Source organism: Populus trichocarpa, chromosome 6 (genome assembly GCF_000002775.5).
Source record: "Populus trichocarpa isolate Nisqually-1 chromosome 6, P.trichocarpa_v4.1, whole genome shotgun sequence".
NCBI classification, from domain to species: Eukaryota; Viridiplantae; Streptophyta; class Magnoliopsida; order Malpighiales; family Salicaceae; genus Populus; species Populus trichocarpa.
This window is the reverse complement of record NC_037290.2, coordinates 8,126,966-8,141,338: the sequence shown is the minus strand read 5'-3', so window position 1 is coordinate 8,141,338 and position 14,373 is coordinate 8,126,966. Positions and strand designations below refer to the sequence as shown.

The window sequence follows — 14,373 nt, the reverse complement described above, 5'->3', positions numbered from 1 at the left end:
AGATTGACAAAACCGTCCCATATATGTTCTATCTATGGTAAAAAGATTAGTTTAGAAGAATCTATAAAGACAAAATCCCCACGAAGCTTCCTCGATTTTAATGTCTCTGCTTTTAAAAACCCTAGCTTTTGAACTGTTTCTAATCTTCTCCCTTTATTATTTATAATCCCATTTCATTATATCCCAACGAGACTGTAGCTTAGTTGGGCCATGTCCCCTCCTCTAATTATTCCATGGTGTACAATTTTATCCTTATGTTTAAGGGTATTTCAATAAGGCCCTCAAAACACTTGTCATCTTTTACTCACACCCCTATTCTTCTTAATGTTTTATACATATTCTCACCTTTATTCCGAGCGCGGTTGTTTGCCGGTTCCAATTTATTTATTTTTTAAAAAAACTTGAATTTTATTAGATTCGGGTATGTTTAGAAATATGATCCAACTCATGTTTTCAAAAATTTAAAACTTTTTTTTGTTTAAAATTAGTATTTTTAGTGTTTTTGAATTGTTTTGATGCGTTGATATCAAAAATAATTTAAAAAAAATAAAAAAAAATATTATTTTAATATATTTTTAAATAAAAAATATTTTAAACCATAATCATTTCACTGATACAATTCAAAACAGACTGGAAAGCTATTTCAAATACAATCCAACAATAAAAAAAAAAAAAAGAGTAATTTCCTGTAAAAAGCGTTGCAATCAAGTTAGATTACCGCATGCATAGCTAATATTTCTGGATCTCGTGATTCTTAAGTGGGGCCCTTGCCTCGCTTAATCCCCGCAGATTATCCCTTTAATCAGGTTTCAAAATATGAATAATCAAAAGGCACAAGGACGCGGTTGTATTATGTCCCTGTGGGGTACCCATTTCAGGCCATTCGTGGGCTCCACTTGAAGGCTTAATTTAATTAGGATTTCTTTCTTTTAAGAAAAAACAAATTGTTTATTTATTGTCAAGGACGTATAGAAAGGAGTTATTAATTACAAGAGTGTGTGTGTATTTACATGGGGACCATTACAGCTTGAAACAAAAATGCTTGGATTTTTTATTCGGAGCTGGGACCACAGGACAAAGCTGAACAGTCAACGTGGTAAAATTATCTAATCCACTCCACAGTTGTCGCTTGAGAGCAGTCAAGTAGCTCGTATTGTACTGTGATGATAATTATTTTTTAAAATATTTTTTATTTAATATATTAAAATAATATATTTATTTTTAATATTATTATATCAAAATAATTTAAAAATATATATAAAAATTCAAATTAAAAAAAATGTTATTCTTTCACTCTAATGGTGATTTACTAATCAACTTGGACGGTATATTATGACACTACCTTTGACGCTCTACATGCTAAATCTTCCAAAGGAATGATTGTATATATGTCCAACGATTAACTCTATTTTTTTTATCGATTAAAATATCTTTATCTTTAGATTCTTTTTTGCATATCAAAATTAAGTTTTAGTTGAATCTTAAACACATTATTCAAATTTAAATTGATATGTCCACAATAAATTACATTAATGATAATACAGAGAATATAACTACTTATATTATAAATGAAGTTTTCAAATGTACAATAACCTAATTTGTATGTAAAAATATTCAACATGTCAAAAGAAACTAATTTATTTTATTGTACCCTTTTTCACATTATTTGAATAATGTTTTCTTTTTTCTTTTTATTTATTTTATTTTTTTAATTTTAATTTCATTCTTCAACATTAAATTTAGAGAAGATTGGATTTTATATTTATTTTTAATTTATTTTTTATGAGATTATCTCAATCTTATAGTTCAGACCACAAGTTTAACTGGTTATTTCTAAAAAACATGCCCGCTATAATGAGAGCGTAAGGAATGAAACATTATCCTTCAGTTTAATGGTATAAAATTCACCAACTCAGTGAAACAAGTGATCATAGTAACATTTGAGTAATAGAAATCATTTATTTTTTTGTTAATTCCTTTGCTACATCCCGTGTTTCTTTCTTCATTATTTTCTTAAAAATCGCCCTTAACTTTAATCCAAAAATGCTATGATCACTGAACGGAAAAGTTCCATTGCGTGAATTTAAAGGCAATCAAGTCGATAATTTATGATTTTAAAAAAGAAAAAAGAAAAAGAAAAAAGAGGTGGATAATTTATGACTCATAATAATCCAGCACATGATGGTGATTATAAATAGGAGACGAGCCGGGATAACCACCTCGTGGTCTGAAAACCACCCGGTCCCAGCCGACCACAGACAAATTAAATACGCGTTACCATAGCATGGTCCAATAGGATCAATACGACCGTGGCGTTATAAACGCCAGGGTGCACGCCTCGTGGCTCGCTAAAAGACACCAATTAGGATTTTGATAATCCACTCTCTCGCCCTTTTCACCAAAATTCTCTCCCAAATTCCTTCCATTGTTAAACCCCCAAAACCTTATTCTTTCCCTCGAGGAATTTATATTCCCAAAAAAATAAAATAAAAATAAAAAACTAGACCAATATTCTTCCTCATTTCCATTCTAAATAAACCACCGCTTCTCGGTTTAAACTCCTCTCAAATTATAGACTATCTTGACTGATATATCTTCAATTCTTTGTTTTTTTTTTTTTTCAAATAATACCACCAAAGCTAGTTTTTTTTAATATAAATTTCTTACTTTTTTTAGGAATATTCTACGTATTAAACAAGTAATACTATATACTCTTACACAAAATATAAGTCACGAGTGATATATATATTTTTTTAGTACCTCAATGAGCAGGATGGTGTAATTATTTTTAATACACAAAATAACCTGAAAATACAATAATACTACGGAAGTAAATAAATAAAAAGTAAATAGAGAGAAAAACATAAAGTAATAAATAATAAAGTCTCTCCATGTTTCCTCTCTCTACACCGTACACACACATCCATTTTCTCTAACCCAAAAAAAAAAAAAAACAAAACAACACAAAGATCTCTCTCTCTCTCTCTCTCTCTCTCTCCCCCCCTAACAGAAATGTAAGAGAACACAAAATCAAACAACAGAGACAGACACAGAGAATAAGAGAATTAGGGTTTTTTTTTCTTTTTTTTAGCGACTGATAATTCGTTATTATAGTCAAAATGCCGTTGACGAGATATCAGATAAGGAACGAATACCGTTTAGCCGATCCAGAGTTGTTTAAAGCAGCTGATAAAGATGATCCAGAAGCGCTTTTGGAAGGTGTCGCCATGGCTGGCCTCGTCGGCGTCTTGCGCCAGCTCGGTGACCTCGCCGAGTCAGTCTCTCTCTCTCTCTCGTTTTCTTTTGGTTTGAGCTTGAGTTGTGTTGTGTGTTTGTTTCGTGAAATGCTAGTTTTCCAGGGCTTGGATTTGATTAGTCAAGTGTGCGTTAGGATTTATTTATTTATTGAGTATTAGTTGTGGAAATGCTGATTGATCTTATTTTTTCTATTTATGGTGATAAAGCGTGGAGTTGATGTAGGAATCTAATGTATTCTGATCCCTCAGGCTGATTTGGTTTGAATTTGATTTCTTTCTCTTTTTCTAAATATAGTAATTGAGTTTTGTATTGAACTGGGATTTTTTGATAAAATCTTGAGCCCAATTGAGTTAAAGATTTATGCAGCTCAATCTCGTCAACTTATTTGTTGAATTTTGAAGGAGTTTTTTTAGCTGATAAAGGTTTTGAATTGTTCAAAATAGTGGAATAAATGTTCTTCTAGTTGTAACTAATAACAACAGTGCCATTTCTTAAGAGCAGATTCTCCTAATGGAGTATATAACTGAAACAATGGCATACTTGGTAAATTGATTAATAATAGTGGGCTGTTTTTTCATGTGTCTGTATGAGAGTCTATTCTCAAAGGATAATAGCATTTTTCATTTCATAATCTAGAAAGCATGTTCTAGCTGTTTTGGGAATCTTTAATGTTTTGAATTTCCCACACATTTGATTTATAAAAAAATGTTATTTGCTTTATGTTTCTTGAGACGATCGGTGATATCTGTTAGTAATATGTTTTTATTTGGTAATTGTTTATTTAAAGGTGTTGTGATGTGGTGCTTTTTGGAACCATGAAAAGGGTAAGCACTTAAAAGACAAGATTGATCATTTACATAATGCCACAATTTTGACCTGTCTAATCTTGAGTTTTTTCTGCAGTCTTGTAGTTCATGCTATGCCCAGTAGTATTAAAAGTAGGTCTATTTATTTGGTTTATATGGCTTTACTCTTGTCCACGTTGCTATAGTACTTTGGAACTTTCTCACTCTCCATTGTAATTCTTGTATAAGAAATGTTTTTGATGTCTCTTTTCTTCTGGTTTTTAAAAGGTTCGCTGCTGAGATTTTCCATGACCTGCATGAGGAAGTAATGACAACTGCAGCAAGAGGCCATGGGCTGATGGCTCGTGTACAACAGCTCGAGGCAGAATTTCCTTCAATTGAGAAGGCATTTCTCTCCCAAACTAATCATTCACCATTCTTTTCCAGCTCAGGTTTGAAAACCATCTGCTTTTTAAAATTACTGTATGAACTGCTAATGTCTGGTATTGGTGCATTAATTAGATGGAAATATAACCTAGCTGTATCTTTTCTTTCATTTAGTGTCATGTTCCCAACCTTGCTAAGTAGCCTGCCTCGTTAAAGAAAAGGTGAACTCAGTTTCTTGTGAAGTTTGTGAGAGTTAATTGGAATGTAGGTGAAACAGGATAGAGGGCATTTACAGGCATTTTATTGAAGAAACCTGGTATGATAATTCTAAAAAGTAGGAACTAGGAAATACCGAATATCAGCGATATGTCATTTTTGAGATAACAAATACAGGTGCAATTCTCAGAAGGTCCTTTTATTTATTTTAGGAAAAGTGCCAATAAGTTTAGCAAGTCTCATGATGCATCATTTTAGTGTATGAATGATATTCTTCCATTGGAATATCAGAGTTTGCAATTTATTGGTTAATTAAATACATTGCAGGTGCTGACTGGCATCCTAATTTACAAATGGAGCAGAATCTAATTACTCGTGGAGGCTTACCTCACTTTGTAATGGACTCTTATGAAGAATGCCGTGGCCCACCACAGTTATTCCTTTTGGATAAGTATGATTATCGTTTTGCTTTGACTTTTGAATCATGATACCAGGGAAAAAGGAAAATATTATAGTCGTATCAATTCTGACAGGTTTGATGTTGCGGGGGCTGGGGCATGTTTGAAACGTTATACCGATCCATCATTCTTTAAAGTTGAAGCAGCATCCTCTGGAATAGCAACTGTAGAAGTTCAGAGGGGGAAGAAAATTCGAAAGAAGGTTGGTAGTGAAAAGATCATCACTATATAGGATCACAACCTTACTGGTATCAAATTAAGGGATATTATTGCGAATATTCCCCAATATAGGATTCATCCAAGGATTTTATTTTGCAAAATAAAACTTGTCCACCTGCTGCCTATCTCTCAAATAGTTTGCTTTGGCCTGCAGGGAGGTCTTGTTCTATAGAAATGGTTGCAATCCTTTGCCATTTTGGCACATTTGCAGCTTAAATGGACTAGTGGAACTGAAATGTTGACCGTAGTTCACTGCATCATGTAGTTTTTCTCTTAGCTTGATTGTTGTGGAGAAACTTTAGCTCTGATGAAATTAATTAGTGGTCATCATTATGATATATCACTTAGAACTTATCTTTTGTTTGGTAATTAACTATTACTATCTTCTTATTCTTCCTTTTTTTTTCATTTGTTTAATTAAATATAGATTTCATTGAATCTGACTATTAATCCTCAATGTACGAGCTGTTAGAGAATAGTTCTTGGGCTCAAACTGTGAATCTAATTTTAAAGGCGTGATATACAATCACAGTGTTTTGAAGGTGAACTTTATGAGTTTTTGAAGCTCTACTCATATGAATAGTAGAGGAAGTAATAATATGCATGTATGGATTTGGACAAGGTTGTGCTCTTTGATTATGTTGAGCAGTAGAGTGGAGCACCCATCCGGTGCTTCACATTTTTTAATCTAATTATTTCCATCTTAATAAACAGTATTCCGTATCTCAAGCCTGAAGGCTGAATGGTCTTAATTTGTCATGTTGCTAGAAGCTCATTTTTCTTTAATAGGTTAGCTATTTTCTTTAATCGGCACAGTGACTTGAATTTGCCCCACTTTAGCATTGCATGAAACAATTTTATGCCTTGAAAATGTTTGGGATGTAATTTGCTTTATTTTTGGCAGAAGAAAGGATCACGGTATAAAAATGGAGAAACTCCTGAAGTTGTACCAACATCACATGCCAAGTGAGGCCTTCGATTTTCTATTTAGTTTTTCATTGTATCTGTGCTTTGGTTGCAAAATCCTAAGTAAACATGGATGAGTGGTGAAGAAATTTGCTTTACTATTATGCAGATTGCATGAGTTGTTTTTGGAGGAGCGTTCTGAAAATGGCCATTCTGACCCTGCACGGCTAGTGAAATTAAAGAGAAGGCTGTTCAACGGATCTCCATTTGATCTGAAACCTGGGAAGAGTTACATGCAGAAATTTGTGCTTACTCCTTCACCAGATCGTAAACAAGTTTGTGAAGATTCTGTCACTCGTTCACCTTTGAAGTTGACATTAGATAATTCTAGTGAATCAAGGTATGAAATACATGAGGTCAGTGTGGCAAGCCCTGTGAAGCAATCATCACATGGAGGGGAAAGCACATCTTCATCACCCAGTGAACGGGAGGCCACGCTTAAAACTTTTATGGACGAGTTGAATGGAGAGCCTGTTGATAGTAGAATAATTAAGGTACTTAACCCAATTGTTGATCGTGAGATGGATGAATATCCCCTTATTGTCCAAAAGATGGTGATTGAAGAGGAATCATCAGTTGATGCAGATGGAAAAGCAGAGGGCACTGTAGATGGGGATCATTCTGATGACATGACAAGCGAGGTGGAAAACTACATGGATGCTCTTACTACCATGGATTCTGGAATGGAAACAGACAATGAGTATAAACCTATGAATGGTCAGGACTTCATGGATGTGAGGGCACACGGTGCAGATTCTGATGCGAACGAGGAACAGCTGGATGCTCAAGCTAATTTTTCAGATTCTCAATCCATTGGAAACTCTTCTCTGTCAGAGGGTGGGAACAGTTCGTTTAAGAAAGGAACGTCTAGCTTTTCTTACTCTGACACTCTCAGCAATGTGGCTGAGAATACAGCATCTGATGGTGAAGGAGCAGGTAAATGGTTCCCTTCTATCTCTTCTACTGAAAACTATCCAAGAGACATTGCTGATTTGCCATCAGATAGTCCATCTGTATTTGTGGAGAGTGGCATAACTGAATCCCATCACCTTGTAACATTCAATGATACCGAGGAAGACAAAATCCCTGATTCTGGTGAAGCTTCTCGTAGTTCATGTCTTACAGATTGGAATCTTGTGTTCCTGCATGCAGCTCCTGTTGCAGGTTCCATGGTAAGCCCCCTGGCAGGACCTGAACTAGATGAGGCATCCTCTGGCAGTATTGAACCTGGCTCTGAATCACCAAACTCCGATAGGAATGGTTTAAACCTGGCTGATTTCCCTTCGCAACTGGGGCATGATACTTCACTTACAGATTCTTCTAAAACTCATTCTGTTGGTGAGTTGGATCATGAAGATCAAAAAATGTTAACCGATGCTGTTGTGCTTGTGTCAAATGTGTCAGATCTGGCTTTTGAAAAGAAAGGCAGTGATGATTCTGTGAATGGAGTGCTTCAGACAGATTATGCAGCTGAACATTCAACTATGACACCGGCAGAGGAGCGATTTCCTAAGTCAACTTTGCCTGTAGTCGAGTTGGATTCAGGGGTCCTATCTCTGCCTGATAATTTGGATTTTGTAAAGCCTGACGTTTTAGTTTCTGAAGTTGACGATGCAATTGCAACAAGGGAGACTAGAGCAGAAAATTTAACACTAGTGGTGGATACTTCAGAGACCGAATGCGTTAGCGAGCATCACTTCTCTGATATGACTATTGATGCTTCACAATTGGAACTTGACTCATCTAAATTAGGAGTTCCATGTTCTGAAGTGAATATAAATCTTGAAGAAATTCCCAACGGTTTTGATGCTGAGGAAAACATTGCATTCACAAAGGTGGATATTACAAGAGGAGATGCTGCTTCATTCGAACATCAGTCATTGAGTTCAGATAAACCAATACTTGAAGATCATGTAAATTTGGATGATGCTGTAACTGAAACTGGTCAAGCAGAAGATATGGCTGTATCTAGTGCTGCTTCAAGTGGTGCGAACAATGAAGATGTCAGCAATGTGATTTGTCCCTCTTCAGAGTTAGTTTGTTCCCCGCCTAGGAATGCTACAGAGCCACTAGAAGCTCTTTCCATCCCTGAGGATCCACATCTGACAAGGTTGGACCTCGATGAGGTAATTTCCGCCAAACCTTTGTCAGAATCACAGGTGCAGATGGAAGTTACTTCTATAGATTGGGATTCTAACCCATATAAACCAGTTTCTGAAGACCATCCAAATCAAGAGGTAAGTGAAGTTCATAACCTGTCTTTGGAACTGAGCAACCAGGAGTCAGAAACAAAAGATAACCATCAGCATCATTATGCGGAGGCTAGCGACAACACTGTTTGTTTGCCTTTGTGTTATCTACCAGAGTCGGGAAATACTCTAGAACAATCAACTGAGGTGCAAGATGATCAGTTTAGTGCAGAGTCCAGTCATGCAGACAACACAAATACTTTGTTGAGTAGTCAAACTTCATCTACTGGGTACCTTGTAGGAACTGGAATTCCTCTGGAGCACACATTGGAATTGCAATCTGATCAACTAGACAGGGGATGCTTGAAATTAGGTGAAGCAAGTTCTATATCAACAGATCTTCAGTCTGAAAGTTCCTGTTTGAAAGATCTCTCCAGTCAAGAGCATTTACTGCAATCATTCTGTCAGGAACGTAATGCAACTGTTCTGGAAACAAATCCATTTGATTCTGCTTTTCCTAGCTTTGGTGTACTCCCTGTCCCTGAGGCAAGTCAGGTCTATCCAGAGGCAATGCCACCATTGCCACCTCTACCTCCTATGCAATGGAGGTTAGGGAAAATTCAACCTGCTTCACTAGATGCAGACAGAGATATGATTGATAACAGTGAAGGCACTTTCCCACTGATCCAGCCATTTATGGTTGATCAGCAGGTCCATTTTGATTTCCCATCATTAGATAGAGAGATCGCGCACCCTTCAAACCCATTTCTGTCTCTCCCTGTTGAAGAAAGTCGGATGTTTCCACACTCGACTACAGAGTCAATGGGAAATTCCTTGCTTCCAACTCCACTCTTGTCAGAAACACCAATCATTGACAATGATGCACACTGTCAACAGGATCACCTCCGATCAGACACAACACAATCTGTGAGCTCATCTTTGGCTTTACCAGAAATGTCCGATGAGAGGCATGAGCATGGTTTCCTTCCATTAGGAGGAGAATCCGCACAATCTAGTTCCAATCCATTCTCACTAGAGCCAAACATAGAACATACGACTGCTGTAAATGATCCCATGCCAACACAGGGCCTGCCAATCCATCCATTTAATCAATCAGCACCCAAAACAGGATTAGACATGAAGTTTCCTGGACAGAGTTCACAAAGTTCAGAAGAGGAACTAGGGAATTCTTATGGTAAATCTGCAGCGCCACTAACTATGGAAGAAGAGCCGCATCATGATTTTGTAACTTCACAGGGATTAACAATGTGGCCGCCGACTGCATTAGCTATGACACCACCAACCTCTGAAGTTGGAAAGCCAAATGGAAACAAGATCCCTCGTCCTAGAAATCCTCTCATTGATGCTGTTGCTGCACATGATAAAAGCAAGGTAATGGTGATTTGCTGTCTTATTTGCAATCAATTGTTTTTATGTTCTTACATTTTGTGGTCTGTTGTTTATGACATTTTGAACCTTTTTGCAGTTGAGAAAGGTTGCTGAACTAGTTCGACCTCAGGTTGGACCAAAAGTAGAAGAAAGAGATTCACTTCTGGAACAGATACGAACCAAGGTTCCATCCTGCATTTTCTTTTCTTTTTTACTATTTTTATTCTCTCTCGGTGGCATGACCACCCTTGGTTCTCTGGACTGAAGTTTTCTTTCTTTCCTTGTTTGGCTGTAGTCCTTTAACTTGAAGCCTGCAACCGTGACAAGGCCTAGCATTCAGGGTATTCAGGGTCCAAAAACCAACTTGAAGGTCGCAGCCATCTTAGAGAAAGCAAATGCAATTCGCCAGGTCTGTTTCTGTCTGTCTGTCTCTCACTCTCTCTGGTGTGTGTGTGTGTGTGTGCATGAATATAATAATTATGATGTCTACTTTTGAATTAGGCATTGACTGGAAGCGATGAAGATAACGATTCAGACAGCTGGAGTGATTCTTAGTCAAAACTCTCAAGTCTCACCTACATCACTCCAAGGTGGCAGCTATTGCCTCGAAATTCTGCAGAGATATTATATCCTCCCTTCAAGTAAATAGCAAACATCTACAATTTTTGGTATTCTTTTGCTCTCAACACTATATCACGTATAACACAGCCTTTCCCCCCCTAAGACTCGTGTCCTCACCCCTGACATATAATCAACGAGGATGTAATTGCTGGTATGCTGCTCTCTGTATCCATGGAAATCCAGTGTCAGGGTGAAATGGTTTATACAAGAACGACTGTGGCTCGGCGTGTAAGCGCTCTACCCATCAAATTGTATTGTTCTTTCTCTAAATATATTAGCAGTTGTAAATTGTCAGAGACATAAATTTTGATGTGTAAGGAACCGAATATGAAATTTTGCAACCTTGTAAGTGTTGTCATGATAGGTAGTTTCTGTCATACATTGCTGTTCGTTTCTGGCTTAGGAACGATCCTGTGATGGTTTGGGTGATCCTTTACTGTAATTATCATTGATTTGGCACTATAGTTTTGTTACTTCCAATTGAATATATTGCAGTCAAAAGTGGAATATGCCTGATCAAATGTATGCGTGGATTAGATTCATGTAGAGACTTGATGCGGCCATGATATTTGTTGTGTTTGCAACCAAGACTTTCTACCGAAAAAGCAATTGAAAGCACCAGTCAATTTACATGGAAAAGGCCGGGGGGGGGGGGGGGGGGGGGGGGGGGGCGGCGGTGGATAGACTTGCAGCATAATATATATATATAGACAAACATTATTTGTGACGTGTAAATCAATATCTAAGGTGTTAATTTAATAATGAACTTTCTTGAGAAGAGGGAAAATAATATGAATTAGCAATCATTACTAAAAAATCTATTAGAGGTGTCTATGTGGTTTATTAGAAGTGTTAATGTGGTTTATTATAAATTCTAAAAATAAAAGGATTCAAGATGAATTAACTGGGTTGATTCTAGATATTTAGATTAACAATTTGCAAATCTATTAGACTAGATCTTTGTGTGTTGTTTGGTTCATATCTGGATTTACATGTAGAATTTTGTTGCAATTCTAGTTGATTTGAAAACTAAACATACAAAGCTTTCTATCTATAGATAGTATGCCCATTAATTCATCTAGACAAGAGAGAACGACATGTTTGAAATCAGGCTAGAAGTTGTTGTACAAGTTGTGCTATTTGTTTCTTTATGATTTGTGAACTTCTTATTTAGCAAATATTTCTTTTCTACAAGGAAAGCATAGGTGGCAAAAATTAGAATTATTTTGTCAAGGGTTTTCATGTCATCAACATGTATATACTTTTTTTTTTTGTAAATTTTCTCATTAGTAAGGTTTCCTTATAATTCAAGGATACTAGAGGTAGTTTTGAACTTATTTTTTCTAATATATAATTTTACTCTAACAAGAATAGTTTTTTATTTGACTATTTGATGGGGATGTAATTTCACCATAAGTTTTCAAAGGTTTTAGTTTATATTGGGTTAAAGTTTTAGGTCAATCGTATATCAAGAAAGCCTTGCGATAAGGTCTAGAAGATACTGTGTGAAAATTGAATTAGGTTTCTAGTTGATTTATGATTCTTTTTTCTATTTTACCTAGAACTCTTTTATTATTTTTCCATGATTGTTTAAGATGTTTTACATAGTATAAATAGAGTTATATAGCTTGTATTTAGTTTCTTTTTTAAAAGATGGTTGATTATTCATAAATAAAATTTGTGTGTGATTGCTTATTCTTGGTTCTTCATAGAACTACTTTGACTTATCAAATAATTAACCAAGTTTTATGGTGTCTTCTATAATACTTATCCATGTCTCTTCGTAGGTGTTAGGTGGGGGTTCAGTTTCAATAGTATTGGTGCCTCAATACAGGTTATCATTATGTCAAACTCAATTAAAAGCTTGAATTTAACTTTATTCGAAAGGATCGTATTGACTGTAGGTTTCTAGATCTATATACCCACAACATTCGCATCAGGGGATAAGGTGGAAAAAAGGAGGGGATAAGGTGGAAAAAAGGAAAAAGTGAGGGATTAAGATGAAAAGAAATTGCTTAGTAACTAAGTAATTAAAAAGGGATGACAAAAGTCAAGAGGGTTTAAGTGTAAAACAAGAGAAATGAGGGATATATATAAAATTTATGTTACCTGGGAATCAAGTAACTAAAAAGAAGACTCCTAGAACGTGGTTGTCACGAGCCAACACCAATTTTCTTCATTTTAACATTGTTTTGCCACAATTACAGCCCTTTTCAATCATCTTTAGCCACCCTAAAAGGTTCATTTTGAACCCCAAACTTCTCTTGAATAATTACCTTATTTTATTGTTATTTTGTTGTGTTCTATGATGATGTTTTGATTAGGCAATGTTCATTGAATGAATATTTGTGTGGAGTAAATATCATACTTATTTGATGATTTTAATATTTGTTGTGATGAGATTTTAAGATTATGCAATGTATATGAGATTGATTTTGTATTGGAATGATGTTGGCCAAATCTTTTAAATTGTGCATACGTATTCTCATATGTAATGTTTATGTGAAATTACATGTTTAGACTTGAGTTTAGCCTTGTTTACGTGTTTGTATTTATTACTTGTTGTAATTTTATGCATGCAAAATTAGGGCTTTTATGTGTTTATAATTTCTTTGATGAACAATTAAACTTGCTTGATTTTCATCCATTTTATTGGTAATTATACAATCCTAATAATTTAAAGCTTAAAAAAATCATCATTGTCAAAATGTATATATGATCAAGTCTCTCAAATATATATAAAAAAACAAAAAAAATAATTAGTATTGTATGTTTTGATGTTTATTTTAGCATTTTCACAAAAGAAAAACAAAAAAAATATTTATCATGCATATTTTTAAAGTTTTATAACAAGTTTAAAAAACTCATTCAGGCTTGGTCCAAATTAAAAGACCTATTAGGTCAACATTCCCAAAACCTTAAGAACCCATTTTGGTTTTCGTAAAAATTATGTCAAAATTGTTTTGCTATTCACTTGTAATGTTTAAGGTAAGTTGACTCATAGCCTTAGATATTAAAAGGAGAAGCACATTGTTTGGATTTTTCATACAATAAAAGTTTTTAATTTAATATTCAGTGACGCTAGAATTAGAAGTATTATAATTTTACTATGTAATATTCACCAATGCTAGAATTGACAATATTATTTTTCAATTCAATATCCATTGATGTTAGAGTCAGAAACAAGGTTATCAAAAATATTTTTTTGACACGACACAAAATACACAATATAAACTCAGATCGTCAACTTGAATTGTACAATATCCATTAACGCTAGAGTCAAGAGTATTGAAGTATCATAAGACATGTGAACCTCATCAAAGCTCCTTCCATGGACTTTTCTTAAGACGAATAAGTTTGAACCACCAATAAAAGTTTAACTCATCGAATCAAACATGCCATTACCCTGTGAATAGAACACCGGTAGATTAAGCACAACATACTTTTAGCAATTTAAGACAAATAAAAATTTAGCTTATATCAGGTAAGTTCTTTAGGGTGATAATATCTTTTCTTTAGAATAATTAATCTTTTACCATAAATTTTTAAAAATCAGTTAGAATTTTTAATAATCATAATACTAAGTAGCGATTTCTTTATAAAAATTAGATCCCCTGAAAAAATATATAAAAAAGACTCATAGACTCATTTCCTTATATTTGAGGAAAGAGAGGGGGTTGTTGTGATGTCAGGAGACATACCTTTTTGTTCCATTTATTAATATATTTCAAAAGCCTCTAGCATACTCCTTCATGACCTCTATTTTTGAGAAACCGATAACAACAAAAAAGTTAACATTTTAACTTGAAGTAAACAAAAAACGTTAATATAAATCTTTATTATTTATTGTTTGAAGTAAACTTTTTGTTTATTATCTAATGTAAA

The 14,373-nt window shown here is 34.8% G+C and overlaps 1 protein-coding gene across 2 annotated transcripts; it reads left to right on the top strand.

The window, feature by feature from the left end:
* Positions 1 to 2,951: 2,951 nt before the first annotated feature.
* LOC7487349 (protein SCAR2) lies at positions 2,952 to 10,995 on the top strand. 2 transcript variants are annotated; one of them, XM_024603886.2, is made up of 9 exons: positions 2,952 to 3,274; positions 4,332 to 4,495; positions 4,974 to 5,097; positions 5,180 to 5,306; positions 6,231 to 6,289; positions 6,399 to 9,870; positions 9,965 to 10,051; positions 10,163 to 10,276; positions 10,369 to 10,995. In XM_024603886.2, the coding sequence occupies exons 1-9, from the start codon at positions 3,120 to 3,122 to the stop codon at positions 10,420 to 10,422; spliced, it is 4,356 nt and encodes a 1,451-aa protein (XP_024459654.2). In that variant the 5' UTR covers positions 2,952 to 3,119; the 3' UTR covers positions 10,423 to 10,995. The 2 variants fall into 2 exon arrangements, with proteins under 2 accessions (XP_024459654.2, XP_024459653.2); XM_024603885.2 differs by having other exon boundaries at positions 6,228 to 6,289.
* The last annotated feature ends 3,378 nt before the right edge of the window (positions 10,996 to 14,373 follow it).

Excerpts from the sequence above, each read along its gene's own strand:
- LOC7487349 (XM_024603885.2), top strand. The coding sequence starts at position 3,120 with ATGCCGTTGACGAGATATCAGATAAGGAACGAATACCGTTTAGCCGAT. Across the intron at positions 5,307-6,227 it reads GGAAGAAAATTCGAAAGAAG|AAGAAAGGATCACGGTATAA; the intron begins GTTGGTAGTGAA and ends TATTTTTGGCAG. Across the intron at positions 10,277-10,368 it reads AAGCAAATGCAATTCGCCAG|GCATTGACTGGAAGCGATGA; the intron begins GTCTGTTTCTGT and ends CTTTTGAATTAG.